The sequence below is a fragment of the Magnolia sinica genome, chromosome 19, assembly GCF_029962835.1.
Source record: "Magnolia sinica isolate HGM2019 chromosome 19, MsV1, whole genome shotgun sequence".
Classification (NCBI taxonomy): Eukaryota; Viridiplantae; Streptophyta; class Magnoliopsida; order Magnoliales; family Magnoliaceae; genus Magnolia; species Magnolia sinica.
The window spans coordinates 38,986,403-38,999,349 of NC_080591.1; the positions used below are offsets into that span (position 1 = coordinate 38,986,403).

The 12,947-nt window shown below is 42.4% G+C and overlaps 2 protein-coding genes and 1 non-coding gene across 8 annotated transcripts in view; 2 read left to right on the plus strand and 1 right to left on the minus strand.

Annotated features, from left to right (window-relative positions):
• Window positions 1-6,493, plus strand: part of LOC131235356 (pyruvate kinase 1, cytosolic) — a 49,305-nt gene extending 42,812 nt beyond the window's left edge. For both annotated transcript variants that reach the window (XM_058232517.1, XM_058232516.1), the window contains exons 15-16: window positions 5,711-5,770; window positions 5,947-6,493. In XM_058232517.1, the coding sequence (XP_058088500.1) occupies window positions 5,711-5,770; window positions 5,947-6,099 (213 nt within the window). In that variant the 3' untranslated portion in view covers window positions 6,100-6,493. The remainder of the gene's footprint in view (window positions 1-5,710; window positions 5,771-5,946) is intronic.
• Window positions 6,494-8,328: 1,835 nt separating this feature from the next.
• On the plus strand, window positions 8,329-8,401 carry TRNAR-UCU (transfer RNA arginine (anticodon UCU)). Its single transcript has one exon. It is a non-coding gene; the product is annotated as a tRNA-Arg (tRNA).
• A 1,018-nt stretch (window positions 8,402-9,419) lies between these two features.
• Window positions 9,420-12,947, minus strand: part of LOC131234694 (mRNA cap guanine-N7 methyltransferase 2) — a 47,807-nt gene continuing 44,279 nt past the window's right edge. For 3 of the 5 annotated variants that reach the window (XM_058231626.1, XM_058231627.1, XM_058231625.1), the window contains one exon: window positions 9,420-9,900. In XM_058231626.1, the coding sequence (XP_058087609.1) occupies window positions 9,739-9,900 (162 nt within the window). In that variant the 3' untranslated portion in view covers window positions 9,420-9,738. The remainder of the gene's footprint in view (window positions 9,901-12,947) is intronic. The other 2 variants (XR_009165747.1, XR_009165746.1) reach the window with 2 other exon arrangements.

The window sequence follows — 12,947 nt, forward strand, 5'->3', positions numbered from 1 at the left end:
AAATCGTGAAAGCTTCGCACCTAAAGAATATTGCACAGCTCAGGCCACTCAACTATGGCCCCGACCTTCTCGGTGTCCGCTCTCATGCCCTCATATTATATTATGAACCCAAAGAAGAAAACGCTCTTTGACATGAATGTGCACTTCTTAAGGTTGGCATAAAGGTTTTCAGTTCTGAGGACCCCGCAAACTTGCCTTATATGGTGGAGATGTTGTTTCTTTGATGTGCTATAGATAAGAATGTCATCGAAATACACCACAATGAACTTGCCCACAAAGGGTCTTAACACCTAGATCATCACTCTCATAAATGTGCTCGGGGTATTAGTTAAGCCAAAGGGCATGACTAGCCACTCGTATAGCCCATCCTTTGTATTGAAGGTTGTCTTCCATTCATCTTCTAGGTGTGTACGTATTTGGTGATACCTACTCTTAAGATCAATCTTTGAAAAGATGGTGGCACCCACCATCATGTCTAACATTCCATCAATACACGGTATGGGAAACCGGTAATTGATCATGATCTTATTATGGCTTTACTGTCCACACACATGCACCACGTGCCGTCTTTCTTCGGCGTAAGAAGCGCCGACACGACACACTGATTCAAACTCTCTTGAATGAAATTGTGCCGTCTTTCTTGGGCATTAAAAGTGTTGGCACGACACACAGATTCAAACTCTCTTGAATGAAACCCTTCCTAAGGAGCTCATTCACCTACTTTTGTAACTCTGCATGCTCCGTAGGGTTCATTTGATAATGAGGAAGGTATGGTAGAGTTTCCTTAAGGACAAGATCAATGGCATATTGGATGTCCCTCATGAGTGGAAGCTCATCTGGTAAGTCCTCTCAGAATACATTGTGAAACTCATCTAGAATCAGAATCACCTCAGGGAATCTCTCTACACCAACCTCAGGTGTAACTTCTCTAGCCACAAAGGCGTACAACATCGAATCCACCTTAATCTCTCTCTAGAACTCCTCGGCGTTGATAACATGGAGAGACATGTTAGGATTTTCTCGTATCCCTTGGGTTACTAGACCTCCCCTTAGCTTTCTTCTCCACATTGCTTTTTGGTGGGAGAGGAACTAAAGTGATCTTCTTGCCTTGATGTATGAATGACCACACATTCGAGTGGCCATATATCGTCAGATTGCGGTCAAATAACCAAGGCTGCTCCAAAATGATGTGTGGCAAAACATCACACCACAACGAATTTGAATAGGATCTAAAATAAACAAGCACAATACATCATTGGGTAACAGGCATGGAAGATGCGTAAACCCATGCAACTCTAAAGGGCTGAGGGTGCAGTTCAGGTTTCAAAGTGGAGACCACATTTGTACAACTACCACTATCGACGATCACCTTGCAATTCTTCTCCCTACATTTTGTATAGGTGAAAAAAATCGTAATTTGATGCCAGTCATCATTCTCCTTAGCATTGGTCAAGGCACATCTCACTACTACAAGTGGTGTGGTCTCTACTTCCTCGTCACTAGCACCAGTGATATTGGGCTGATAAACTTCTTCATAATAGCCCTGTTCATCTCCCTCTTCCTCACCTTCATCAATCACTAGGGCTTTGTTCCTCTCTTTTGAGGGACACTGATGCGTAAAGTGACCAAATCCATGGCAATTGAAGCATTGCATTGGCTCACCTCCCGTAGAGTTATACCTTGTTATCTCATTTCCTTAAACATCTCTAGGGTTGGATTGGGAACCAACTTGGGGTTTGGATTTACTTCCCATGTTAGACTTTGTCCCTTAAGGATAAGTCTTAACACTTGAATCCCGAGATTCAAAACGCCTCCCAACTGGTGCTTTGGGATAGTACTCGATGTGCTCACCCCTTGGTACATGTGCTCCAAGGTGCTAACGTCACAAGAATATAGTTCTCATTGGATCTCGAATCGAAGGCCTATCCTGAACAGGGACAATGTAATCATCGGTTTGGATTTACTTCGCATGTTAGACTTAGTGATGCGGGACAATTAACCACTTGCTCTAAAGGCTCGAACTGTTAGAGTATGGCGAATTAATCCCTTTATCTCATAGCCCAGGCCCCACATTACATGGGTTAGGACCTCGGCCGAACCCCCTTCGTGGGCCCCAAATCACATGGGCCGCCCACCCCGAGTGTGTCCCCGCATCCCACAAACTACCCTACTCGAGCCTGGTGTGAAATGCACATTAATCACCCTCGGTGAGGAGTCTCGAACACGAGACCTCTTTCGTGGGCCGCACCCATCCCTAATCTGCCCCTGCATCCCATAAGCGACCCCACTCGAGCTCGGTGTGAAAATGCTCCTGCATTAATCACCCCCAGTGAGGAGTCTCGAACACGAGACCTCCTGCTTTGATACCAATTTGATGCAGGACGATTAACCACTTGCTATAAAAGCTCGAACTGTTAGAGTATGGCGAATTAATCCCTTTATCTTATAGTCCAGGCCCCACATCGCATGGGTTAGGACCTCGGCCAAACCCTTAGTGGGCCCCAAATCACATGGGCCGCCCACCTCGAGTGTGTCCCCGCATCCCACAGGCTACCCCACTCGAGCCTGGTGTGAAATGCGCATTAATCACCCTCGGTGAGGAGTCTCGAACACAAGACCTCCTCCCCGGGCCGCATCCACCCCGAGTGTGCCCCTTGCATCTCACAAGCGACCCTACTCGAGCCTAGTGTGAAAATGCCCCTGCATTACTTAGTCTCTTAAGGATAAGTCTTAACACTCGAATCCCAAGAGTCAAAATGCCTCCCAACTGGTGCTTTGAGATAGTACTCAATGTCTTGCACCCCTTGGTACATGTGCTCCAAGGTGCCAACGTCATGAGAATATAGTTCTCATTGGATCTTGAATTGAAGGCCCATCCTGAATGTGGGTAGTGTAATCATCGGTCCCTCAACGTCACATCGCATCATGTATTCCTCGAACTTGGCGACGTAATCTGACACAATCATGGATCCCTGGCGCAAAGCCTGCAACTGGTCTAGGAGCCTCTGGCGGTAAGAGAGAGGGAAATACTTTTATTTAAGGACTTCTTTTATCTCAGCCCAGTGAGTAACTGGGGGTTCCTCACTTCTCTCAATCTTACGTTCTATGCTGGTTCAAAAAAGTTTGGGCTGGCCAGTTTTATCTTGGCAAATCTCACTCGATGGGCATTAGACATATCATACCACTCACAATAGTAGTCTGTCTGCTACCTAATCAAGGAATGCTTTGGGGTCTAAGAGACCATTAAAACTGGGAACCTCAACTTTCACACCCTTCATGACTTGCGCGTCTGGGTCATGACGGTTATGATGTTCCTCACGTTAGGGTTGCACTTGTGCTCGATTACGACCAACGCCCTGGCCACAACCACGCCCTCGCCTATCATCTTGATCTCTAGCTTGGAATTGAACATATTCCGCAATGTCGGGGTTTGCCTGAAGGGAGGCCTCAAGCTGATTGACGTGCACACTGGTCGTGGTCAATTGAGTAGCAATGATTCTATTATTCACTTCAATGGCCGTTAGAAGGTAGTTGATAGTGTTAAGGGCCTCGGCAATTTGCTCTAAATTTATTGTGTGATGTAAACCAAAACCACGTCTAGAATGAGTGGGCACACAAAAGGAAACTCTAAAAGGGGAACCTATTTCATAGGGTAATATTATGATAAAAATAAAACCAATTTAGATCAAATTGGACACATTAGAAACACTAATTTAAAAATTCAGCAAGCCGTTAACCTCAAATACTATGCTGAAAATTCAGCAGGACAACAATTTGAGAATACCAAATTGAAAATTCAACAAGAGTGTAATCTGGAAATTACAAACTGAAAATTCAGCAAGGTGACAACCTGAGATTATTATGCTGAAAATTTAGCAATGGTAATGTGGAGAACGCAAGCTGAAAATTCAGCAGACATTCCAAACTAGGAACAAAATTCAGCAAGATGCACCTGGATTGTATATGCGATGTATGCTCTAACAACCCTGGATGTAAGTTCTACCCTAGATATGACTTTTAACCCAAGTGCAACACAAAAATCTTGTCTCTGATACCAAATTTGATGCAGGACCTATGCATGAACTTAAATAATGTGAGAGATCAATCAACAAAATTAAATTAATTAAAAAAAACCACAAATCTTACTAACATCATCACAAAAATCAAGATTCTAAGATGAAAGCATGCATGGTTTAGGCCTAACTTGTCAAGCATCGTCCTATAAGATCATTAAACATGAAAACTAGGATTTAATGAATGTAGGAACGTAGAAATAGCATAGGATTAGGTCTATTGTAAGGGGGAAGGTCTAATACTACCTAGGGTTTACTAGATTTGGGTGTAGATGAAGCTAGGGTTAGGGAAGTTTGGGGAAAATGGTGAAATTAGGGCTAAATTGAGGAGTTGTATGAATGGATTAAATGATTTAAGTATTATGAGATGGGAATTGGGGTTTTTGATGTAGGAAAATTAAGGATTTTAGGTTATTTGAAAGATTTGGAAATCTAGGGTTTGGGAATTTGGGAGATTTGGGTTTCTAGGGTTAGGGTTTTGGGCAAGGGATGATATGGGGGTTTGAAAGGAAGGATCAACAATGCAAGAGGGAAGGAAAAAGTGGGCCGTATGGACCAGCTGTGGGGCTCGCATGTGTGGCCGTACGACCACACGTGTGGGGTCCGGATGGCTTGGGTTTGGTCTGTAACTGTGGGGTTTTGATGGAGAGGCTAATGAAGAAGGAATGGAGGTGTTTGGAAAGGTTTTGGATGGTTTGGGTGAAGAACAAAAAAGATTTTAACAAAATATCTCGAATGAAGAAGGAAGATTCAAAGGTGGATAACTGGAAGCCTCACACTCCCATGATTGAAGATTGGCATTGCACCAATCTTCGTTTCAAATCGCATGGAACAAGTGTTCATATTGCATGAAGAAGAAACAAAGAAGTTTTGTTTTTGTTTGTTTGTTTTTTTTTATATATATTATTATTATTATTATTTTTTTAATAAATTAATTTAGAAATCTACCTTTTGGGAGAGCTCTCTCTCTCTCTCTCTCTCTCTCTCTCTCTCTCTCCCCATGTAGTCTCAAGAGCTTTTAGAAAATTACAAAATAGTCCATGCTTTGTCTTTTAACCAAAATAACCCTAGTCTAAGAAAAAACATATAAAACTACTCATAGTCTCGAAAAGCATAAATCAAACATAAAACTAAATCCTCAAACAAATGTCTTATAACGAAAAATGGTCCACGATCAACGGCCTGATCATGTAATCCATGCGATCCAACGGTCCGATCGTCTTGTACCTAAAATCCAACTGCCAAAATCACTCCCTAAAGCAACCCATGTGCATCTTCCCAGTGTGGGGTCTTCCAGATGTTCGTACATGCACTATGGGGTCTTCAACACGAGTACTCGCCTAGCCACATAGAGATTGGGGCCCGCCTCCTCTGATACGTGCACAAAGGCATATGTGATGTCCTCATCATGTACACTTAAATCTATTGGCACTTAGCACATTCATCAATGGAGCTCATGAATTGTGTTTCTTTTAGTTTTTCAGTCTTCCTTTCTCCATAATATCACTCTCTTGAAATGATAAGATGCACTGCGTCCTTTTCCTTTCATCCCCTCCTAATTTACAGAAGTATAATTGTTGCACCTACTGTGATTGAAATGTGAATTAATGGAAGGCTGTGTATGATGAAATGGGCAGGCAAGGCAGTCACTTATAGTCAGAGGTCTCTTTCCTATGCTTGCAGATCCTCGGCATCCAGTAAGTTTTTCCTATTTCAGTGCTACTTTGCTGGTCGAATCATATATGCTGAAGAACAATAGATAATAAAATATTTTTCTTCCTGATATTTATTCGCATGCTAATCATGAATTTTCTTATGGATGCATTTACATGTTTGATTTATTAATTTTTATTTATTTATTTATTTTTAAAAGGCTGAGTCTACAAGTGCCACAAATGAGTCAGTTCTGAAGGTTGCTCTTGATCATGGCAAGACATCGGGTGTGATCAAATCGCATGATCGTGTCGTAGTTTGCCAGAAGGTGGGGGATGCATCCGTGGTGAAGATCATTGAGCTGGAAGATTGAATCATTTTCCTGAAGTTCTTCGTGATGGTGGACCGGGTCTGGTTTCCACCAGCAAGCTTGTCTTTTCATATATATTTTTGAGTGTACACTGAGGTACTGAGGCACCTGATCTCTGTTAAAAGCACTTATCTACTCAAGTAAAACAAACTCGTGGTAGTTTTACTATAATGATGTCATGCTGAACGCTGATTGGTGCCCCTATAATGGCTCTAGTGAATCTGTGCTTTTTATATAATGGGGCCTTAGCTAAGATCCATAGCTTGTTGTTTAGAGAAATATGGCTTGTTTTGCTAGTTGTACTGCTGTCTGTTCCTCGTGAAGCATTACAGAGACTGCAATTTTAGTATGGCTACTACCCCTTTTGTAAAACTGAATAACATACCCAGTTTTAGTATGACTACTGGCCATATGAGAGGTGATAGTGTTTTCACTAGGCTTTTGAATTGGATTGACATAACATTTTTTGAAAGAAATTTTCTGCAGTATTGCATCATCATATGAGGACTGTGTTAGTAGGAGAAGATGAGAGTCGATCTTGTTTGGAGCAGAGAGACTTGTGTAGGAACAACCATTCCATGATTGTGGGTTGCTGGGTGACACCTACTTCCCTGTGATTGGGCTTGTCTGCTCCTGTTGTATTTTTCCCTGGGTTGGTCACCATCATCTGCATGAACTGGTAGCGGACCATCTGAAATCCCCTTGGATGATGGGAGAAATTTATCTTCTTGGGAGCCAGAACAGAAGCTTGAGTCAAGAATTAAGTTTAAGTTCTGTTTGGGTGCATGATTAAATCAAAATGAAATTGGATTAATAGTCAGGAAAAGGTGGAAAGGACGATCACCACTTTTAAAGGCATTAGGCATTCATGTTGAATGTTTGGGCTCCAAATTGAAATCCTAATCTCTTTGCTTTGAATTTCCTTATTGTGAATACTGAGTAATAAACTCCCTCCCTCCCTCCGACCCTCAATGACTTTGTTCCCTTTCATCTTAACATCAAAGGGAAGGTTGTAGAAATTGTGCTAACAGTTATTTGGACATTTACTCAAAGGATTTGTGGCTGTGGAGAGGTAGAACTATAAGCACTCACATGAGGATTGTATTCATCCATGCAAATGCATGATATGTTTCAATGTGCCACGTGTGTGATGGTCCAAGTTCAAGCATATCATGCGAGTATATGGCGCCATTAATCTTCAAGCACTAAAAAAAATGTGGCATGACACCTTGCACATGTCAAGGCTGCATATGCCTATGTATTTTAATTTTCCCACATATGCAACAATCTATTTGGTCCTTGATATGATCCATGGTGGTATTTGACAAGTAAGAGATGGAACAACTAGTAAGCAATAACAATGTCCAAGATCAGCTAGCTTTCACAACATAGCATGCTCAAATCCATAAGGACCTATAGTGGCCCCCTTTTGTGAAAGTTGGTCACCATGATTTTGGGTCTGGATGCATACAATGGGTTATACCTTTTGAAGCTAACTGGATCTTGTATAAACAAATGCTGAACACCCACGCATGAGGCGGTCAGTTCCCCCACCCCCAGTGCTATAACTCCAAATCATTTTGCTACAATGAATGGCTTAGGGTGTTGTTTGGATGTCTTCAAGTTTCTAAGTTGCGACTTTCATTTTAAAAGTAACTTTCAGCTGTAAGTCACGAGGAAGCGAATTATCACCCCCCACTGCCCTCAAGTTACAGCAGTTTTTCATGACTTAACCTGTAACTCACTTCTCACTTGCACAACTTACAGGCTTCTAAAGGATCCCTTACTATTCTGTGATATAGCAGCTATTTCTTTTTATGGGAAGCTTTTTCTATGTCAAGGCCGGTCCCAGATGACAACTTGGTGCAACTGGATGAATATGCATCCCATGGTGGTGAGATGTATTGGTCCAACAGTGTCAGACTACATTCTATCCAAACTTGAGGTGGGCCCAATGTCTTGCAGGTCACATGAAGCAACCACTATCACATGTACCTTATATAAGGCAGTACCGACTTGCGTCTTGCATAAGGTGTGGATCTTCCATGAAAAACTCAAAAGCCAATTGAACATTCAAACGAGTCACATATAGTGTCCTGCACTTAAGGGATGTAAGGATCAATCAAGGGAGGATCTAGACTCGGCCTTTTGGCCACGTCTGATTTCTATTTCCCCATTTAGTTAATAATTAAATAAATAAGTTTATATTCTCTACACTACTTACAGAAGCAAGCGCCCGTGGCCTAATGGATAAGGCGTCTGACTTCTAATCAGGCGATTGTGGGTTCGAGTCCCACCGGGCGTGCTTTTATCATACTTTTTTTATTTTCTATTTTTTTCAATTTCTTTTCAAAATTCCACAACAGAAGGTTGGTCCACTCGTCAGGTTCTGTCTGTTTCCCGCTGTATTCTGATGGGGTTAGTGCCCAATCCACTTCCATGAAGAGAACGTTGATAGTGTTTCCTTACCCAGCCAGCTTTTCTAGACGGACCAGATTTAATTTTGGAAACCCTCCTGATGGATGATGGATGGCTGAGATATTGCACCGTACTTGAGCTGCCCTTTACACGCGTTCGGACTGGGGAAATAAATCTCTTAATCTTCGTCTTTTGTTGCTTTATCTTAACAGTTGGCGATTTTATATATTAATCCTACATTTCTCGGGTGGGGTCCATGCTTTAATATTTGTATAAGCACACCATTTTTACAAGTGGGCCAAATGGTCCGGTCATCTGGTGGGCCCCGATGAGGGAAAAAACCCTGATAACCTTTGAGAAGTTCCTTGCAACAATTTATTGGTTGAGCAGAATCCAATTGTAGGGGAATGAAAGAGGCATCATGAATTGATGACCCTTGACATGTTGGTGCATTAGGTCATTTAAGAGCTTCCAATCTGGAAAGAATTTTAGACCCTCCAAAGCTGGGGTCCATCATGTCAACATTTTTGGATCCATGGGATTGGAAAATGTTAGAGGTCCACTGATGGCACGTGTATACCAGACCCTCTATATGCAGCCATGCATGCCGACATTGCACATTTGTGACATCCAAGCTGTTTTGGTCCAGGTGATTGGACCTGACTGTTTTTGGGCCAGGATAACTGGAGCGGGTCCCACCTGATGGAGAGAGCTCAGATGTGGTCTGTATATGAAGTTAACACACGCACACACCACCACACACTCACGCCTTAGTGGGATTTCACCACCTATGGGTACTCGAACCCTTGACCTGGTGTTGAAACTCCTAAGAGTCTACCACCGGAGCAAGAGCAAGGACCCTGGTCTGTATATGAAGTTGAATGGACCCCATCTTTCCAAAGAGAAAACCAAAAGGATAACTGCTGATGAGATACAAATCAGTAAAGTCTCCAAGAGTAGAGCCTGATTAACCTCCCTCATTTCTAACCTCTCTTTTTCTTTTTTCTTTTTTCCAACTAAAGATGCCTGTTACTCCAATGACTACAGCTTGATGCAATATCTCGGATTTTTGGCAATTGAAAAGCTTACAAGATATGCTTTAGATTACATTACGAGCTGCTGTAAACTTCAGTGCCGAACACTTCAAATGGGTGACTTGACCCACACCAGAAACTTGGAATTGAAGTGTGAACACTGTGCAGATGATGTATCTGCAATCTCATTTTAGAAGAAATCTAATCTTTGGTCAGCGGGTCCAGGTCCTAGAATTCCTTTATTGTGCTCGCCAAGCATTCCATTGACACCACTGATGGATGCCTCCACATGCCCATTTTTCTCTTCATCTGTTGATGTCTGATGCCTCCGGCTGCTTCCTTGCCGCTCCCGCTGCAACATACAAAGAACATCAGGAAAATTCAGCCATTTCTGGAGAGAGCTCTAGTAAGAAGAATAATGGGATCCCCAAGGATATGCAATAGAACGCATGAGTTTTCTCTGAACAAGTGGATGGTGGGGGTCCTTGGTTCAGTGATCCAGATCATTGATCTTCTGGGCCCCACCATGGATGTACCATGCCCCAAAATTTCCCTGATGGGATGATTTCAACCATTCAATTTGTGGCATACAAATGTATAGTTAAGAAGAGATCCACATTCAACTGGAAAAAAAGATGGCCAATATTGGTTGCTATGATCTTCCAATCTGGGGGATGTTGGGGGCATGGCCCATCCCTGAAGCGTCTGAATCACTGAACCAGGGACATCCGCTTACTGAAAATATGAGTATGCTGTGCCATACACTGCGGATTGTGTATTTGAAGAAGAGGCCCAGTTAGCTGTTTGTGATGAACAAGGAACTTCCCTGTTGGTATGGAATCTGAACATGTGGGGGCCCATGGTTGGTTTATCCGAACCATTGATCTGATGGCCCAAATCGTTGATGAACCATGCCCAAAAAATATCTTCAACTCTCTCTCTCTCTCTCTCTCTCTCTCAGAAAAATTGAATTAAAGAGAAGATAAAATACCAACTCATGGCCCTCTCATCAACCTTAGTAGAATCCACAGAGAGAGAGAGAGTGGCAGAAAGGTACAAAAAACAGCACAAAACCCACAAAATACAAGGCTACTGGGCCACCCAAAAAGATGCTATCCCCATAGTAGAATTCCTATTTCTCATAATTGAATTGACTGTCAAAACAATGAATTCCGACCACACTGAAGCCCATATGAGACCCATAGATGTAATACCCCATTTAAGAGATGTTACATGAGATTTTGTCCTAAAAAATTATGGTGTTTCTTTCTTTTCAAATGCTCTACATGATAGCATGGGGCAACAACCTCCAAACACACTTCATGTGCTCGGAGAAAGGACCTGCCCCTCCATCTGGTGCAACCTAGTTATTGAGTCAATGAGACGTCGATACCCGAATCGCAAAGAAATGGACAAGGGTACACCCACAAGAATATTTAAGTAGAGAGGGAGAAATATGTTATTGATATCAAACTTCTTCTTACAATACTTAAACTCACATAGAAAATTTTGGAATGCCTACCTCCTATAACCCCGCTTTATAGACCCTAAATGAATCTTCAACAAAAATCCTCCCAACTAAGATATTGAATCTAATCTTACCTAAGATGGTAAGAGCCTAATAATAGTAAAAGCAAATCTTGGAAATAATCCTCCAAATATTCAATCACATCTCCCCATATCTTTAATCACATCTTTAAATCAGCATCCATATTTTCCAAAAATAATAATTTGCAAATAATGATATTTAGGCCCCAAATCTATAAATAAACAATACAAAATTAACACATGTTGGGCCTTATGGTGGGTTGTGGGCCTGCCTCACCATCTGTCAATAACTTCTAGCACTAATGCACAAACAACCCAGCAGATTTTAAATAGCTAAAAGAAATGGGCCCAAATTTCCTTCACTGCCCCACAATGGAGGAAGGGATGATACACTAACTCCCTGTCCTTCCTACACATGAAACACATATTTGGGAGGATTATAATTCTCTTCTTCTTCGGGTTGTCCACTGTTAGGAACTTGTTCATTACAGCTATCCACAGAAAAGCTTGGAACCTAGGAGGGATTTGAAGCTTCCACAGAAAAGCTTGGAACCTAGGAGGGATTTGAAGCTTCCACACTTAAATGCCCTTGAAACGGGGGTGGCCAATATCATCCATCTACAAAAGGAGGTAGTTGGATGAGAAAGTTACATTCGCTGACCATTTCCAAGTCCTATTGCTATCCCCCACATGTAAGCTTATCTCACTCAAGTACTCTGAAGGGCAGCATAATCTCTTGGTCCATCTTCATTAAGGTTTCTTCAAAGAACAATGTTCCACACGAAGGACCCCTTTGCCTCCTTGACCCTTGTTCATTGCTAGAGAGAATGAGGGGAAAGAACTTGCCAATGGGGCATCTACAACCCAAACATCCTTCCTAAATTGAACTCTACCACCCATTCCCACCACAAAACAGGTCCCCCTCTTAATCAAGTATTCAATTCTGCCTGGAATTGACTGCCCTCCCCTACTTACCTCTCTTCTTATTTTACTAATGGTCTACCAAACTTTTGCAACTCCTCTAGATGATGAAGCAATCTCTGGAAACCACCCTCCTTCCCTGTCTCCAATCTCCATACTTCCTAGCAATAACCTCCCCCCACAAGCCTTCCAGCTCATCCCCATACCTCCACCACCACTTTCCAAGCAAAGCCCAGTTCTTCTCCCTCACTCTCTCGACACCAAGAGCTCTTTCCACTATTGCCTTTTGGACCTCTTTCCAATTTATGAGATGAAACTTATGCCCCTCCTCCCTACCCTCCCATAAAAAATCCCTTTGGAGCTTCTCAATCTTCTAGCCAATCTCACCGGCATACTAAACAAAGAAAGAAAGTAAACCACGAGATTAGAGAGGGTTGGGTTTATGAGAGTTATCCTTTCGCCCATGAATAGGTAAGAAGACTTTCGTTTCACACGCCTCTTTTCAATTCTCTCCGCCACTAGATCCTAGATGCAATGTTGTCGTTTCCCCCAAGCGGTAATCTGAGGTATGTCACTGAAAGGTCATTTTACATCCCAAAACCTCTGCAAAAGAGGTCATCTCCTTTTCTTCCGCAAATTGGCTTTTCTCAAATTCACTCTCAGGCCCGATCCTGGCACCCCTTTGACAATTGTCAATTGATTCCTCGACGCTTCACGTAAGTGTATCATCTACGAATTGGAGATGAGAAATTTCCATCGTCGGCCTTTTGACTCCAAATCCTTTAACCAAACATAGAGAAAAGTCTCTATACTCATAATCATGCTTAAACCTTCTGCCACAACTGTGAATAGAATGGGGGACAATGGGTCCCCTAGTCACAAGCGTCTCGAACTAGGGAAGAAGCCCACAGGAGATTGTTCACCAAGATG